At 46.3% G+C, this 19,276-nt stretch overlaps 1 protein-coding gene across 4 annotated transcripts in view; it reads right to left on the bottom strand.

Moving 5' to 3' along the window:
- The window catches only part of LOC144784434 (myosin-11), a 264,556-nt gene that overhangs the window by 45,406 nt on the left and 199,874 nt on the right, over positions 1-19,276 (bottom strand). For all 4 annotated transcript variants that reach the window (XM_078663188.1, XM_078663186.1, XM_078663187.1 and 1 more), the window contains 4 exons: positions 17,404-17,564; positions 16,427-16,535; positions 14,815-14,946; positions 13,711-13,917 (listed from right to left, as the gene is read on the bottom strand). In XM_078663188.1, the coding sequence (XP_078519314.1) occupies positions 13,711-13,917; positions 14,815-14,946; positions 16,427-16,535; positions 17,404-17,564 (609 nt within the window). The remainder of the gene's footprint in view (positions 1-13,710; positions 13,918-14,814; positions 14,947-16,426; positions 16,536-17,403; positions 17,565-19,276) is intronic.

Here is a 19,276-nt window from a genome sequence, read left to right as displayed (position 1 = left end):
GGCCAGACCTACCCTCGTATACTTGTGATCCTGCAATACTGTCTGAAACAAGATCTCAAAGATACGCCTTGTCTCCTGTCCATTGCACGCTATCATCATACATCATACAATGCCTTCAGACATAATGCCAGCCGTTTATGTCAAAAACTCTCCGTTTCTAAACAAAACTTTAAAGAGGCAACTTTTTAACATCCCCACATTTACACAAGCATCTTGTTTATTACTGTACATCTAATGCAACTTACACTGTTACTTAGTCTGCAATTTTTTATAACATGCATACATGTTGGCTGCACTACTAGACAGAAAGCAAGCACCTTGAGGCGACTGAACTCACCATATGGATTTTACACTAGTGCTCAAATAAATGCGCATTATCTGTTCTGTGAACAGTCCTCCTAAATTGAAATGAACTTAGAAATAAAAAAACATAGGTGCAGTTGAAATATAGTATTTTACACAACCAAATTAATGCCACGGAGCCATAACTGCAATCCCTTATCAATTAATGTTGTCCTAAAATCAAGATAAACAAAAAAACGGAGGGTAAGCACATAAAAGTAACATTTAGATAAAATGTTGAATCGATGCCATTTGCTAAAGATACAGTATTATTTTGTCATAAAAACGCCATTTAACAGAATACATTTGGAAATTCTAACAGATGCGGTCAGTTGAGTTCATATTCAATGCATTCTGAGTTCCTCGAGATCTCAACCCTGTTCAGGGGGAACACGGAAGCACAAAGCCCACAAGCAACCACACTGCAGAGCAGGAACATGGATTGGACATTGGCTCCCAATAAGGTATCTACCCAGTAAAATAACTGGAATTTTAGAGTAAAGGATCTGAACACAGTTTTACAGGTCATAAAGATTATGGAATACACGTTTGTAGGACAATTCAGACAGCTAAAAGGGACACAGAAAGGCATCATTCTTCACTAATCAAAGGGCAGAAGTATCAACAGAGGTTCCATAGGTCTATTAAAATGACCCAAGAACAGAATAAAGGGAATGAATTAAAACGTCTGAAAACAATGAGGAAAGAGTTTAAATCAATGATCTAAAAAAGGTAAAGGCGGAAAAGATATTTTAATCCAGAAGCAATCGACTGGATAATCTTGAGTAACTCTACAAATTTGCTTTTCCAAAATAGGGGGGTAATGGTTAGAAAAATTGGAAGCTCTATTATGGCATGTCAAATTCTTTGAAAAATAAGAGAACCATCTTTCTTAAAGTGATCTTGCAACTTATTAAATGTAAGATGTATTGACACTAGTAGGTAATGAGGAAAATAACTGCTTATCCAACACAATAATATACTAGTCCCAAGAAAAGCTAAGGTGTTGTAAAAATTATAAAACCTACACTAGAATTAAAAGGAAGTAAAATCTGCAAAGATGTTTTCATGGCTTTCCTCTGCTTTTTGCCTATGCCTACAAACTGAAAGATTCATAGACAGGACGTTGTGACTCTTGTAACTTTACCTGGTATGCATCATTGTAATTCCAGTTCTTCTACTGCTTCAAAAATCTCTAAAAGCCTGACTATTCAAGCAAGGCTTTCTTGGAATTTAAGTGGTGGAGACCTCCGGATGTGTATTGTGCTCGGTGCTCCTTTTTTAACACCATTCATTTTTAACAGTTGACATGATATTACTTTACATTCCATTCCCTTCATAATGAGATTTTAATTTTGTATCAGAAGTTATTAGTAATTCTCCTAAACTGGGTGCGACATAAGCCCTGGTGTGGGGCGCAAGAATTCCAATATGGCCGCCGAGATTATACTACAACAAACGGTAAGGGGAGAGGAACATAACACTGAAGACATCAACACGAAGACAGGGAGGCCAGGAGGGGACGCCGACCAGCAAGAGAGAGCCAGCGAGGATCGCACAAGAAGCTGATGTGGACTGGAGAAAAAGCGCACAGAAGCAAGAGACCTCGGTGGATATGAACGCTGTGGATCAGCCTGCCGCGGATCGTCAATTGAGCCCTGACATAAGGCAAGTCTTTGAATCCACAATTTGGGCACGCCTTAAGGGGTTGGTCACAGGTGGAAAACATCTGTAAAGTGAGAGGTCTCCTCGAGCGAAATTCCAGAGCTCCTACTCCCCAGCACTGTCCCACTGAGTCGCTGGCACTTGTATGAGGAACACTGAGCGGCCTGAACTGCTAAAACACAGGTTAAAAAAGTGACTGTGGCACAAGTGATTTAACAGACAACTCTGAAGAGTTTATCCTTTCTTTTTCTTATGTCCTATGGTTTGCATCTCCCGACCTGGATGGTGTCAATTAGAGAAAGCCTGTCAAAGGAGGAAGATACCCCTCAACCTGCACCAGAGTATACTTTGTGTTTATCAAAGAGAGTGAATATACAGGAGAGAAGCCTTAAATAATAATAACAAATAAATCCCTTCAAAGCCTATCCTCGAGTCCAGTTATGTCTGACCTACTCTTACCCTGGGTTATTTATTACGTACAAATTGTGGCCGCCCTAATTTTTCAAGGCACCAGATCTAAGAAGAAACAAGTGTAGACTATGTCACCACTCTACAGTGAATTTTATAAGATAAATATAGAAGAATGGTACTCTCAGAACAGTGAACGTTTGCAAAGAAACCTTAAACATTCTGGAATAACGGAGATGGTTCAAAGAAGTTGGGGCTGTGGACAATGATCTTGACTAATTCCATAATATTTTTAATGAAAACTGTTTATATTGGGGTTTTTTTTGTTTTTTTTTTTGTTTTGGTTAAAAACTTTTATTGAGCAATCAAATAAAAATTACAAAGATGGGCCTACAACCACACGGGCTGGCCGCTAATAGCAACGCACAACATAAGAAGCAAACGATCACTTCCGTGGCCAGGCACAAATCAGATACCAAGTATTGCTCAAAACATAGGACAGGACATTACAATTTTCTGTATTAGACATAAAAAACAACGAACTCTAAACAAGGCGAATGCACATTAATCAAGGTCAGCCCAGAAGGCGGAGGGGTAAGCCACTAATCAGGAAGACGAAAGCACAATCAATGGGACTCGGCAAGGCTGGGGGGGGGGACAGCGGGGAGAACAGGAAAATCCTAGAACAGCATGAAAAATTTCGGGAATGCCAGCCTAGGGAGATAGGGTAACATCAGGAGTGTCAACCAAGGGAGGGGTACAGATGTCTCCACGATATTCGTTCCACTGACCCCAAATCTTCGTCCACGCCCTGGGTCTGCCCCTAGCTACATAGACGGTCTTCTCTCGGAACATGGACCAGTCCATGTTATCCTCCCACACCGAGACGTCGGGAGGTCTGGACGCGCCCCAGAGCTGCGCAATGTCCCGCTTCGCGACCATGTATCCCAAGGTCGCCCATCTGGTCTGGGCTACAGAATAGTCGGTAGGTTCCCACACATTCAACAGGCATCGTCGGGCCTCAGGCCGCAGGGTAATACCAGTCACAACAGTCATCACCGCAAGCACATCAATCCAGTAGGCTGCTACCACTGGGCATTCCCAAAGAATATGCAGAAATGTAGCACTCATCCCACAACCACGTTTGCATAAGCCATCCGGGGAAAAACCCATTGCTACCAGACGCGGACCAGTTACATACACCCGGTGGAGGATCTTAAGTTGAACCAAACGAAGACGGGCGGGGATGGCGACCTCTTTCGGAGAAGAGAGTGCCGACTGCCAATCCTCGTCATCCAAGTCCAACCCGTCACCGACCCAAACCTCCCTAAGTCGGACCAGTAAGTCAGCGCGATTATTAATCAGTTTCTTATAAATCAGGGAGATAGTGCTATCGGGCAAGTGTCCATCCAGTATGCGATCCTCAAGGGGGGAGGACTCGGGTAGGGTCACATCAGGAGTCAGAACTGAGGCCAGAGCGTGCCGGACCTGCAGATATCGAAAAAACTCTCTATCACTCAAGTCATATTCGGTCTTAAGGGCCTGGAAAGACTTCACTCTACCCTTCACACAGACATCACCCACTTTACATATCCCAATCATATCCCAGCGGTCAAAGCCCTTAGTAGACCAGAGACATCCCAAACGTTCGGAAGCATAAAGCGGAGTCGCCATTGTCAGTCGGTTCTCCCATCCCAAGCTCACATTCGCGGCGCGCCACACATTGACTGCGATCCTGGACCGGCCCGTAAGATGGCGCCCAGCCGATCTGGAGTAAAGCGCTCTATTAAAATCCCCTCCCGGCAGCTGGAATCTATCCATCTCAAAGGCCGGATCTCGACCCGGGGAATACATTGCGTGGTTAATGGCAGACAGCTGGGTAGCCCAATAATATCTCTTGATATCGGGGAGCGCCATGCCCCCGTCGTACCAAGGGATAGTAAGTTTCGCAAGGGCGATACGGGGACGCCCGTCCCAGATCAGTTGCCTTTGAAGACTCTCGATCTCTCGGAAATAGGTAGCGGGAACGTCGTCAAAAGAATTTTGAAGTGCGTATAGGAATCGTGGCAAAGACATCATTTTAAAAAGGGCAGCCCTGCCCAGGGGAGACAGGGGTAGTTTACGCCAGCGGGCCACATCCAGTCGAAGTCTAAGAAGCGGGGGGAGGAGATTACGCTCGAACCGGAGTGAAGAGTCCAGCGTAATAAAGATCCCCAAATACTTGAAGCCAGACTGGACAACCTGGATAGGAAATCTGTCCGGTAATGGGGGCAAAACACCCGAGAGAACATACACACAGGACTTAGCCCAATTAGTAACCAGACCTGAGTTAGCACCAAACGAAGTAAGAACGTCAAATAAGACATTTAAAGATTTACGCGGGGAAGTAAGATACAGAAGAATGTCATCCGCGTAAAGCGAGACGCGGTCTTCAAAATCCGGTGACCAACGGATCCCTTTGAGTGAAGGTTCCCATCGAAGCCACGCAGCTAACGGTTCCAGGGCAAGCGCGAAAAGCAACGGAGACAAGGGGCACCCCTGACGGGTCCCTCTACCAAGGCAGAAGGGGACAGAAACCCGACCGTTTACCACTACCTGTGCCAAGGGTTCAGCGTATAACAATTTCACCCAACCAATAAACTCAGGTCCGAAACAAAATTTCTCAAGAGCTAACCAAAGATAGGGCCACTCTACCGTATCAAAGGCCATCGAGGCGTCCAGCGAAGCCAAAATGGCCGGCTCCGTCAGAAGCCCCGCCCTCGCAACAGCTCCGTGGAGACGACGTAGGTTAAGAGCCGTGTTGCGATGCGGGATAAATCCGGATTGATCCGGATGAACCAAGCCACCAATGACCGTCAAGAGGCGGGTAGCCAGAAGCTTAGCCAGAACCTTGGGTTCAACATTCAACAGGGAAATGGGCCTATAAGACGAACAAAGGTCCCGAGGTTTACCTTCTTTGGGAATAACAACAATCGTAGCCAGACGCTGATCATATGGGAGAATACCCCGCTCCCGGGATTCCAAAAACATGCTGCGAAGATAGGGCGCCACCTTATCAGGACGTAGCTTGTACAATTCAATTGGCAATCCATTCGGGCCCAAAGCTTTGCCCGAACGGAGTGAGCGAATGGCCGTCGCTATCTCGTCCGTAGTGAAAGGGGACTCCAAAGAGACTCGGTCTAAATCGGAAACACTGGGCAGAGCTATATCACGCAATAAAAGGCGAGAGTCATCAACATCCCGTTCAGACACAGGGGAATAAACCACACGAAAATAGTCCGCAAAACATTCAACTAATCCAACCGGGTCGGTCACTCTCACACCATTCAAAGTCTGAATCACAGGCACCACACGATTCGCCCTCTCCTTCTTATCCAACCATGCCAGCAATTTACCCGCTTTGTCCCCCACATCATACAAACGACCCTGTTGCTCCCGAAACATCAGTTTAGCCGCATCTGTAACCAAAGACCTATAAGCAAATTGTTTCAGACCCAGGGCGTGGAGTTTACCAGGTGTAACATCCGACTCCAGGTCAGCCTCTATCTCAGCAATCTCCCTCTCAAGGTCCACCACCTCCCGATTCCTCGCCTTTTTAGATTCAGCAATAAGGGAAAGGGCCTGCCCGCGAATCACTGTCTTAAAGGCCTCCCACAGGGATACCGCAGAGGAGACGGACCCCTCGTTGTCTAGAAAATAGTTGTCCAAAGACTTAATCAAGAGACCGCGGGTCTCGGGGGAGGTGAGGTACCATGGGTTGATAGGAGCCACCCGGCCCGCCGCCTCCACCCCCACCTCAAAACAAAGCCAGAGTGGTGAATGATCAGAGATGCCCCGGGGGAGGTGTCTAATCTCGCGAACCGCCGGCGACTGCGCCGCAGGCATCAGGAAATAATCCAGTCTAGACAAACTCCCATGGGCCCCAGAATGGAAAGTGTATTGAAGCTGAGTAGGATGCATAAGCCTCCAGCAATCCACCAAGCCAAACGTATCCAGAAACCCACCCAGCCACTGTTGGGCCGAAGGAGTGTCCCTAGGGGGGTGACGATCGCATAGACTGGAGAACACAGAATTAAAGTCCCCTGCTATGAAAAGAGTACTATCAGGGAGGTTCAACAACACCCGGCCCAAATCGGAAAAGGTAGAGGTCTGTAGACCGGGGGGCACATAAACGGCAAACAAGGAAAGGGTCCGACCCTCATAGCGTCCCACGAGGACGGCGTAACGCCCCCGATCATCAAGGATCACATCATCAATAGCCAGGGGGAGGGAAGCCCGAACAAGGATACCCACCCCCCTGGAACCCGTGGTAAACCCCGAATGTGCGGCGAGGCGATAGCCCCACCTATTCATTGCACGACATGTATTGCCCACCAAATGAGTCTCCTGTAGAAAAACAATATCCGGAGACAAACATCGTAGACATCGCAACACCACACCCCGCTTAATACGATCCCCCAGACCATTGACATTCCACGAAATAAACCTCAACCCGCTATCCCCCACCCCACACAGCAACGCCGAAAACCCCCCCAATGAGCATGACATCAAAAACATCAGTAGCAAGATAGAATCGCCTTGATAAAACAAAACACAAACATCAAACTTCCCATCCACCCACCCCCAAACAATCAAGGAAACACCCCCCACCCTGCACCCCTGCAAGAAGCTAAAAAGCCACCCCAACATGCAGTGTGCCTGTCGCCCAAGAACCCCCATTCTACAAAAAGACCCCGGAGGAGGAAAGGCCCTGGCCCACCCGCCACCCCGATCAAGACAAATAACGAGGAGAACACACAGACAGTAGAGGTACTTAGGCATAAAATCCCAGAAGAAGTTACTCTACACGAAGACCCGGGCATAGACAAGTAGTTCAGCTCTCTACACCACCCTCAGCACCACCCGGGTGGTCGGCGGGCTCAGTCGCAGGAGGTCGGTCCGGCAGAGAGTCCAGCCAGTCATTCACAGAATCAGGCCGATCAAAGAAAAAGGTTCGGTCATTGTACTCAACTCGCAGCCTGGTCGGAAAAAGCATAGCATAGCGCAATCCCATGTCCCGGAGGCGCTTCTTGACTCCACGGAAGCCCATACGCTGTTTCTGCACCTGTTGAGAAAAGTCCGGGTAAAAGTTCACCGTGGCATTCTCAAAGGCCACCGGGCCCTTCACGCGCGATGCCTGCAGGATAGCGTCCCGATCCCTATAGTGGAAGAGTTTCGCAACAATAGGCCTCGGCGGGGCGCCCGGCTTACCCTGGCCTCCCGGAACACGATGGGCACGTTCCACTGCGAAGAATTTACTCAACCCAGACGGAGAGAGGTAGTTCTGGATCAGGTCCTCGACCAGGAGATCAACAGAGTGCGGGTCTGGATTCTCCGGAACGCCAACCACACGCACATTACAGCGACGTGCCCTGTTCCCAAAGTCCTCCAAGCGCCGGGTCATGAAATCGTTCACCCTACGGAGATTGCCAATCTCCGTCTGTATCTCCGAGACGTCTGCCGTGAGGCTGGATGACTTGAGATCCAATGACTTCACCTTCTCATTGGTTTTAGACAGGTCGGCCCGAATCAAGTTCACATCAATGGCCACAGTGTCGATTTTGTGGGCCAAAGCTTCATACTGTTGGCCTATTGTTTCCTTCATGCCAGAAATGGCGCCCATGATGTCCTGCAAGGACGGCTCCGTTGACGCGTCCACAGTGTGGTCAACCGCACTTGGGCCAGGCAGGGCGGCTCCAGGGGACCCCTTCGAATGGGTGTAGCGGTCCATAACATTAGACTGGACCGGGCCCCCACGCAGGGGCGTCTTGGTCTTTCGTGTCTCTCGGTCCCCTCTGCCCGCCACGTCGGAAACCGCGTCACCAGGAGACTCACTCGACCCGATGGAAATGGCCGCAGGAAAGGAGGGCGTCGGGACCAAAAAGCAGCGGCGAGGGTACCACTACGAGTGAACTAGCCTGGAAAGAGAATAAGCTAGCCAAAGGCCCGACAGCCGTCTCGTGCGCCGGACCCAGCAAAGGCCAGACTCCCCTGCCAGATGTCTCAGTCTGAGGCAGAATCGAAACCGAAACTTAAGAGGGGGACCCACAAGTCCAATCCCCCTGCCGCTGTTGTTCAACTCCAAAACGGCCACAGTGCCGCACCCAGTCCCGGGCGCACCTCGAGGGCGGACCCCGAAAGTTCGAGTCGTCGTATCTTCGGCGCCCCGGGTCCAAATCAAATTCCAAAAATCCCAGGAAGATCAGCCCAGCGTTCTCTACACAAATCCTCGTGAAGAATCAGGATATGTTCAGGATATCATGCCGGGAGTGGCGGGGGTCCGGAGAGCGCTGTGCTCACGCGGCCATCACGGATGCCCGCCAAGCTCCTCCTCCTATATTGGGGTTTTTCATATTAAAATATAAGGCAAAAATTCAACGCATTTGCATTATTTTGAGTCAATATACAATTGGTTCTCTAAACAATGGGGTATCCATTGGGCCATAAATTAGGTGATACATCAACCCACCTTGTATGTGGTGCCGACCAACTGAGGCGGGCCCCTGAACTGGGAAAGGGAAATGGCAATTCCAACTCAGTGGTGGGTTGGGCAAAGTATGAGGGGAATATGTTGGAAGGACCCAGGATGGAGCGCCTGCTGGGCCGTGGCCTGCGTCACAAGTGAGGTGGTGGGTTGAGCCAGCATCCACCTTCTCTGGTCTGCAGTAGTGAATGGTGAGGTTTCAGGAGGGGAAGTCTCTAGGGTGTAGATGTATGCAGATGGAATCCCCTGGGGCATTGCATGGCAACTAGTGTTGTCTTTTCCAGTGGGAGTGCCAGGTGGTATGCGCATAATGTTTATCTCTTGGTTGTGTTCCCAGGGGTAGGTCATCACTACGGGTGAGACTCTCGAATTGACCGAGGAAGACATCAAAGGCGGTGGAAATAGGTCGCTTATGAAGGTGTTGGATCTCTTTGTATTGCAGCACCTCTCCTTCGGCCTTCTCTCATTTCCACATCGCTTAATACCACAACACCTCCAATGGGGCATGTGCCGCCCTCCACTGTAGGGTGAGGGCTCTCTTAGCTAGCAAAAGGGCCATACCAGGGAAGCATGTTCTCACCTTGTGCCACACCCTGCGTTTGAAGATGCCAAGTGCACTAGCCTCCCACCTGTTAAGGTCTGTAAGTTCAGTGATCTTCTGTAGCATGGTGTGAATGGAATGCCAGTATGTGGATATGGCTGGTCAGAACCACAACATATGCTGCAAATCCTCGTAAACCAGCTGGCACGAGGGACTGCTGAGGTGTGCATGGGTAAAGTATTGGTTGAGCTGTTCTGGCGTCAGGAAGGCCCGTGTAAGATATAGAATTGTATACTTTTGAACCTGGCATTTCTAGACACTTGTTGAGGGAATTCCTAAGCCTGTTCCCACTCTTTGTCATGTAATGCCCTTCCTATCTTGTCATCCCATTTGCCTCTCAAAGCTGTCAGTTGAAGGCTGGTGTGTTCCTGTATGACCTTATATAACCACGTTACCAGGTGACATCCTGTCCCCATGTGTAGCAGAGTGTGTGGTACTGAGTGTGCGTGGGGTTCTTCATGTCATTGGGAACAGAGAGCCCGACATGTGTTATGCAGCTCTCTGTAAATAAGAAATTGTCAGTTCGGAAGAGCACGGTTAGAGACTAGTTGGTCGAAGGTGAGGAGGTGGCCATCAGTAAAGAGGTCCCCCACTGTGGTTAGGGATTGCTCATGCCAGCTCCCCAAGTCGGCAGAACAGGAGCCGGGAAGACGTGGCAAGCCATCCAATGGGAGTGCTGGGGCATATGGCGGAACATGCGTGTGAGGGGGTAAACCCTGGCAAAGCATTTGTGGACAATTGTGACTTGTAGGGACCATGTGGTCTGGGGTGTAACTTTGGGGAGCAGGAAGCTTTGGAGCGAAGACAACACAAGCGAACCAGACCCGATAAATGTCTCTCCCGTCAGCTGTCCCGCTAGCCATCCTGATACCCAATGTGGTTGTGCTGCTAAGTAGTACGCCTTGAACAATTCCATGGGCTTGTCTCCCCAGATAGGGTCTCCTAACAAGGTGTTGAAGTCTTGGAATAAGCGTGATGGGGGCAACAAGAACATTTACAAAGTAGTAGAGCAGTGTAGGTAACATTATGCTTTTGGCTAGGGCTATTACCAGGTGTGGCTAAGGGTAGATTTTTCCAGAACAGCACTTGAGGTTTAAGGGCAGAAAGGGCTCTCTTGAGCTTACCTCCAGATCGGCTGGGGAATTATAGAGATAACTTCCAAGGTAATGAGCCATGTCACTTCTCCAATTCAACAGGATGCCTCTGAGTTGCACCTCGATTGCAGTTTAGTTGCCTAAGAATTAATACAGGTATAACTTGGCCTAGTTGACCTGAAGGATTACTACCTGTGCAAATGCTTGAAGGGTAGTGTGGATGGGGGGAGGTCTGAACGGATGTAGTCGAGGTGGATGAGCAGATCGTCTGCTTATAGGGACATATAGGGACACAGCATGGGTTGCATCATCTAAGAGGATCCCCCAGTCTCTTCCCTCCAGGCGAAGCCAAGTGGCAAATGGCTCCATGGCTATTGCCAACAATAGGTAGGGCAAGGGAGAAGCTCTCTCTGGTGCTCCTGCCCACAGAGAAGGGAGGCGAGATAAGTTGGTCTAGGTGGGTTCTGGAGGTGGGGCAAATGTATAATAGCTTTGTGTAGGCTAGGAGGCATTAACCCACCCCCTGCCTAACCAACACCTGGAATAGATAATCCCATGTGAGTGTGTCAAAAACTAGTATCAGGCAGGCTGCATGTGGGAACTGCCAGGGGGCTAGTTCCATTAAATTAAACATTTGTCGGATGTTCTGAGATCTACTAGTCCCCAGAACAAAAGCATTTTGGTCTGAGTGAATTTGCTTGGGTAATATTGGGACCTATCTGTCCGCCAAAATTTGCCCTACGTTCTTATAGTCAATGTTGAGGATGGGGATCGCTTGGTATGATGATAGTTGGGTTGGATCCCTGTTGGGTTTGAGAAGAGACACCAGGAGGGATTCCAGGAGAGACGGGGTAGCTCCCTAATCTTTTAGCCTCGGCCAGCCCGGGGTCCTTGGAGGTTGTCCTGAGTCACTGTTTTTTCAAGAGGGGTATGAGTGGTTCAGCTTCCCAATCCCTCTCTTGAGAACTCTATGGACCCCTGCTACTTCCTGCATTCAGAACCCCCTCACGACTGCCTTAAAGGTGTCCGGCTAAAGCGCCTAGTGGATGCCGTGGCATGGTTCACCTCAAAGTAGTGTCTAGTGTGTGATGCCTTGGATTCGCGAAAAGCTGGGTTTTCTAGTGTCTCTCAGGACAGGTGCCAAGTAGACACTGGTGGGAGGGGAGCATCATGGTCTGAGATGATGTGCCCTAGATAGTCGGCATGGGTACCATGTCTAGAATGGAGGTGGAGCATAGTATGCAGACGTAGAGGTCAAGTGGGGTAGAATAGAATAAGTGGGGATGAAGGATTCTCCAGATAACAGCGAGTGCCTACTGACAAACCCACCCTACAAAGTGCTCCGATTGGGTGTGTTGATGGGAGGGAGGGAGGGAGGGGAGGATGGGATCGATCTAGCTGTAAGTTAAGTGTGCAGTTGTAGTTCCCACCCAGAATCCATGACATCCCAGTTCTGTGTCCCAGTATCCCTGAGAGCGTGGTTCAGAATTCCTCCTGGTCTGTTCAGAGCATTTATGGTCCCTATAAGGACACGCAAAACATCTTGTCGGCCATCAACCAGTGTATACTGCCCTTCCCTGCAGCGGTAGTGTAGCAACCCATCCTCTGTCATGTTGTTATTGCATGCCTATCTGGTTGAATCACTGGGTGATAAACTGGGTGAACAAGGGAACAAACAAAATCAGCAACTCATAGGGCCTGCTACTAATGACAGCGCAAACCAAGTAGACTTAAGCATCGAGCGACAAAAGGCAGCGATGTGTGAGGGTGACTGATCTATGCGAGGTTTGGTAGTGGTGGTTCAGGTGCGGTCTCCCCCTTGACATCTATGCACTGAGGGTCCATGAGTCCATAGTCCTCAGACATTGTGTGGATTCTCCGGTGCTGGACAGTTTGTAAGGTTCAAAATAAAACTTATTTTAGTCTGCGATCTTCTCTGCTACATTATGTCATCCACAAACTGATGAGAAGATATGCAGGCCCTTCTCCCTCTCCGAGGTGCTAGTGCTGTCTCCAAAGGATACTGCCTCTCAGAGGGCCTGACAGCGGTCCTCAATAACGTGTTCCAAAGTGGGAGATCTGGCTGTCGAGGTTAACAGAAAGGGGTCTCACCATGTCTGGTTGTGTTTCCTGGGACTCATCTTCCCAGTCTAATGAGACCCAAAGGGTCACTGCTAATTTAGGGCAGCAGGTATGGAGTGAGCTGGTGGGTTGTGGTCGATAGGGTCCTCTACGACTCTGCAATGGTGTGAGACCAGGGGTGGCCAGCACGGAGAGAGACTCTGTGTTTCACAAGCAACCCCATCTGAAGGCCTCTTGGGGGCAGCGAGTCTGCCGTGCCTCTGTGGCCAGACTTGTCCACCTCGCTGTGCCGGAGCTGCCAAGCGGCGGCAGGAGTTCCTCCTCCCCCTGGGTCAGAGCTGCAGGTGTTTGTGTGTGGGCGCAATTAGGCCTCAGCAGGTGTCTCAGTGTGCAGGGTCTCAAGAGTTCTTTTTTTTTAAAGTAATGCCTGGTGAGAAGAGTTGGGGCCACTCAAGCCCTCCTTTCATCAAGAGCGTCAAAACCAGATCCCCTAAGCCGTAGTAGGATTCAGCAGTAGGGGGTTCTTCTTCCCCCATCGGCACTTTCCTATCATTGTGGAGTCTCGTTACTGTCTGTCTTTGATTGTGGCTACCTCCTTCGTCTGCACCTCTCACACCAGTTTGTAGTCCCCAACGATGCAGTTGCAGTCCCCCCTGAACTGGAGTCACTCCAACAGTGTCCGGCAGCTCAGATATGATGCACTTCCATCTTATCCCCAGATCCATTTGACTCCTCTGTAATTGCTACATCATCTTATCAACTGTAGACAGGATATATTTCAGTTAAAAATAATTATTCTAGTTGTTATTATTCTGCACCTCTTCAGAGATGCTATACAGTGTACATGTTCGTGGGACAGGAACAATCTTTGTAGCTGCCTTATGATCATATTGACCAAAATACTAGCATTTTACAAGTTCATGGTCTCTGGAACATAGTAAATGCATTCAGCAGAAAATTCTAAATGTAAACGCTACCTGAAGTTACTTCCCCACCTGCATTTGCTGCAGCATCTTTTTCTTCTCTCCCTGTATTTGTAGGTTGCGCTCTTCCTCTTCTTCAATCCTGACCTCCATTTCATGAAGGATCTCTTCCAGCTCTTGTTTCTTAGCACTGAGACGTATCCTGAGTTCTTCAGCTTCGGCATAGAGCTCTGTTTCAGCCTGTAGCTGTTCTTGAAGAAGATTCTTCTCTTCTGCGAGCTAAATACACCAAACAATCAGTTATGAACATGAGAAAACTACTACTATCATTCAGGTCTATCCCAAAGAACCACAGGTAAATAATCAAACAGAAATTGAATTCATAGCACCAAATGAACACAAAACAATACAAAACAGAGAAGCTTTACAATTATTTATTGAGAAATAGGGAGCCAATGAAGTGTACAGAATGAGCATAATAAGACCATGTTTTGGTCATGGTTCCATGTCTCATCTCCTCTAAGGCAGAACAAGGTGACTCCCAATTGGGTTGAATATAAAAAAATATGCATTTGCACAGTGGGCTCCTTAACCTGCCTCCCGCCATACTTGAGTCTAGGAGCTCACTGGATTGGCCACACAGCATTCCTAGTAGTGCACATGAAAATATGTGCCTTGTACACCTTTCCAGCCGTACAAGAGGAAATGTTTGTAAATTGGAAAAACCCCAAATACGATCAGGCAGAGAGGTAAATCTCCACATTTACTTGTATTTTATTTTTGGGAATTGGACCTATTGTATATTGTATCCCACTCTTGTTACTTTGAGATGAATTTCCAAGTACATAGAACAGATGTCATGCCTGATAAATACTGCATGGAACTTGTTCATTCAAGGTGAGCGATAGATGAATGTCAGTTTGGGATGTTAGTCTTTTTGATAATATCTTGTTAAATATTCATTCATCATATTATCTCCGATTAATAACCCATCTTATTATTGCTCTTGCTCTCATATATGCTGGAGATCTTTCTGGTCCACTACCTCTCCATCCACTACCCTCATCCACTGCTTTTTATTCAGCCCCAGGTCAGACATACTGTTCTGCCATTTGTACAAAAAACAGGTCCTTGCACTATCCTTTAGATTGATTCATGCTCAAATGCTATTCATACCTGAGAGTGTTTTTGTTGCAGTTCCTTTAATTCACTATCTGCTTTTTGTTGTCTTTCTGCAATCGCTTTAAGCTCATCCTCCTTGGCCTGGAGTTCTTCCTCTTGACGGGTGACTTGGAGCAGAGGCTTCACCTACAACGGAATATATAAACGTGTTATTCATGTTTTCATTTCACTCACTGACCACTCAGTGGATATATGCTGTTCTCTCCAATGAATGCTGGTACTTATTTGACCTATGACACCATCAGGGATAGGCCCACTGAGAGAATGATCTCGTATTTTTGGGGGGATTCTTATCCAATTTTATTCTGTGCATTTATTTTCCTTTTACATACTTTTTTTTATCACTACCCTTAAATCTTTCATTAAGTTAAAACAAAATCCAGTTATCTGCCGCCAGATTTTGTGTATCCTAAGATTGGGAAATGTCAACTTTCTGCATCAAATAAGGAAACTGTTGAGAGTTATTATTTATTTATGGGTAGGAGCTACTAAGGGTTGATGCCACCATTATTGGTCTAATGAAAGTTTTTACTTCACTCTGGGCATTTGTTCTACCTTCCCCAGCTACTCCACTATCACTTCCACAGAACATACTTTTCTCTGTCCCAATAGCCCATAGTCCCAGTTAAAATGGTACAAAGTTTCCATCCAATCAATGCTCCCCTTTATAAATATTCACACCACAGGATAATTTAGAATTTGGTGAAGTGGGTGTCCTGTCAACCAAACTTGTGTTCTGCCTGACTCATTTAGAGCTGGGCTAAGTGCAGGGTTTCCATCAGTGGAACCTTAGCTGGCTCTGTCAGTGGAAACCCTTGACCCTGGGCTGCCATGCACAGTGGTAGCCACTTACTTTATTTAGGGTGGGGAAACGTCACTAGATTTCCGTGCCTTGGATCACCATTGCAGGTCCCGGACAGGGAAATCCATTAATGGCTCCCACCCAAAAGGGAAAAAATCCCTACTCATCATAGACATAGGGTGTTTGTTTTACACAAACAAACACCAGCTTTGGGAGAATATTTGTGTAAAAGGAAATGCTGACTGGCCCCAAAATAACATGAGGCCTGTTCTGTATTTCCCTAAATAGAAAGTGGACACTCTGGAGTGCTACTTCCAATGTAGGCTTTGAGGTCCCTCCCAGTAAGGTGTGAATTTCTAAATTGGGCAGGAGGTCCTCAACAATGGGAATGAAGACTATGAGCTTCTTTGACCTGGGGAGCTGGTGGGTGCACCTCCTGAGCTACATGATTTTCCTTGTCTCTGTCACTTTATCACCTTATTATTTCTACAGGACATTCTTGTGGTTTGCAAAGAAATTAATTACCAAGTGGGCCATACTACTTATAACAGGAGAATATTAAGAAGGGGCTATGTTTTCACAGTGGAGTTGTCACACTTAGACCTGAACCGATGGTGGAAGAGTCAGAAACTAGCCTTACGCCTGAAGATTACCATTCAACTCTACTGGTACTTCAGTGACATACGTGCTAAAAACTACAGCCTTTCCGAAAATGTTATTTCAGTTCACAACATTAATCTATTAACAGAATGTCTTTAAAGCAAGGATTCTATTCTTAGAAATGAGAATTCAGGCGTGACTTACCTTGGTGAACAATCTCCACCATTGCCAGTTCCTCAGCTTCAGGTATGCTGCACAGTTCCTCTGGATCACTTTCATTGCCGTTAGCTGCTGTTGCCTCTTTGCAAAGGCCCTGAAAAGAAATTTTCATTGTTAAACATGCCAGGCACACACACTGCCATCTCTACACCAAAACACATAAATGGCTTTTTAAACTATTGTTATCATTATTATTATTATTGTTAGTAGTAGTAGTAGTAAATTATTATAATTTTTAGTCCTATCATTACTATTTAATACAATCTTTGTAGTCTTCAGTTTTGACTGCCACAATCAAGGCCTGCTCCACATAATGTGTAGCTTACACTGAGAGGTCCCATGATCCTATGTACAGTCAAGAACAAGGCTAAATATTGGTCAACCTTAGTGGACCATGCATTAACTATGACTAATTATGGTTTGCCTATAAATAAACAAGTATGACGTTTATTTTCCCATTTCCCAATTGGCCTCCCTAACCACCAGAAAATGATGTGAGCCCTAGACAGTCTGCCTCAGCAGCAAGATGGATTTGCTAGCTGGATGTTGTGTCTGAGGTAAGGCAATAACATGCAACTCCTCTGTGTGCCTCCAGATTCACATCTACAGTGCTGGAGGATTTTGCCAAAACTATTTGCAGGTCACCTCCACAGCATGATGAAACCTGCGGCAGCTTTTGCTATGAGAGTAACACTCATGAACTTCTTACACATGCTTAGGGTGAAGTCGACGTGATGTGAACCTGGGCCATAAAACACTTAAAATTGCTCCTGTGAAACTAATTGTGATTATCTAGAACTTCCTAAATAAAACTACAGGATTAAATGTTCAATACCAAGGACGCCAACCCTTGGTCACAAATTCAGATTTTAAAACAGGAATGCTGTGTTGCAAAAATAAATACATGAATAAATATGATGATTCTCATGTATTAGTCATTTGAATTAACAAAACACACTTACTTTCTTGCAAGGTAAGCTCTGGCCACAGCCTGGAAAGCAATAATGACATCTGTGATCTTCAGGTCTCGCTCCTCTTCAAGATGAGCCAGCACACCTGTTCTAAAGAATACCTTGCTCTGCCCAACTCTGTACAAGTTAGGATCAAGATCTAGAGCTTTTATCTAAGAAGGAATAAAGAAGATAGTCATTTTAAGATCAGGTCATTGCTCATCACTATAGCACCATAATAAGCAGTTGTACATTTTGCCTGTATCTGTAAGACTGTATATATTGGATTATATAAAGACCTTATGGGTAAGCATGACATAGCTTCATCTATGGGATGTTTTAACCACATGAATGCTACAGCAATTCATGCTCTGTGCTGCAGATGCATATTTACCATTGTTCATGACGAGCTCAGCTCGTCATCAGCACACAAGCAGTGTACTGCATGACGAGCTCAGCTCGTCATGAGCATGGAAGGGGTTAAAGGATATTTAAGAAAAATAAATAACATGTTATTCATAAAAGCCCATTTCAACAGCTTTGGATTCAGGCTAACACAACTTAAAGCTGGTATTTTACATAGTAGATATATCACCTACAATTCTCATTAGTTTGGGAACATGTTATACATGCTTATTAACTTGAACCTGATAATAAGAAGTTAGTGGCAATTTCAATCGCAGGAAGAAAGCAGTAACCCAATTGCAATGGCAGGAAGTAACAATTAACCCATCTACAACATAAACATTAAAAATCAATGAGAGGTTGTGGCCTAACGGCTAAGGCGGTCGACCTCGAAGCTGGGGAACCGAGTTTGAGTCTGAGCAGGGACACTCAACATCTTGTGATTCTGGGTAAATCACTTAATCTTCCCCTGCCTAAAAAAAATGAATGTGTCCGCCTGTAATGCAACTGAGCTCATGTAAAGTGCTTTGATACCTTCGGGTCTAGTTTGCGCTATATAAAAAAATTATCAATCAATTTCATACTATTCACAATTACAAATGATTGTTCATTTTTTAAACCTATCACTAAGATGATTTGCAGCCAGCATTAACATAAAAGAAAATCATTTTTACAATGATCACCCATTTCTTTCTCTTATACACCATTCTATTAAGTGATTTATTTACCATCCTCATTAAACCCAGATAATTGTAGTTTCATGGTTTCCATATGTAGCTATGGCGTTCAGTATATGGTGTCCCCAGGGGTAAATAACGTTTACAACAAAACTTTATCTCCGTGGGGAATCACAACGCAGTCGTTATGATGACCGTGTTGTGATTCCGCATACCATTACTCCGCAAGTCGGAAAAACGACTTGCGGAGGGTGGGGGGGGGGGGGTGTTGGATTTAAAATCCAACACGTTCCCTAGTGTCCGCACAGACTGGACTTAGAATAGTAAATTATACTATTCCAACTTCCAGCGCCTCCCCTCCACAAGTCGTTGTTACGACTTGCGGAGTAATGGTATGCGGAATCACAACGCGGTCATGATAACGACCGCGTTGTGATTCCCCGCGGAGAAAAATAATGCGGGATTCGATCATATATTCGCCCCCAGGTTATGAATCAGCAGCACTATGCATCAATCAACAGAGTAGCACATGTGAAGAGATCTCAAACATGTCTTTGTATCAAAGAAAGCACTTATTTTTCTGTAAATGTCCACTGTCTCTAATTACTTTACATGTATGTATTAATTAGTTTCACTCACATTCCCAGTCCTCAATAGGTTTTTCTCTCTTTTTATCATAGGTCTGAAACATCAAACTCAAAAAAGAAGACTTCCCAGTTATATGCAACAATTGTGCAAACATGATACTATATCTTCTATTAAAAGAATCCAACATTTACCACATATTTATCCCAAAATAACAA

Source organism: Lissotriton helveticus, chromosome 10, assembly GCF_964261635.1.
Source record: "Lissotriton helveticus chromosome 10, aLisHel1.1, whole genome shotgun sequence".
Taxonomy (NCBI): Eukaryota; Metazoa; Chordata; class Amphibia; order Caudata; family Salamandridae; genus Lissotriton; species Lissotriton helveticus.
This window is presented reverse-complemented; position numbering and strand designations above follow the sequence as displayed.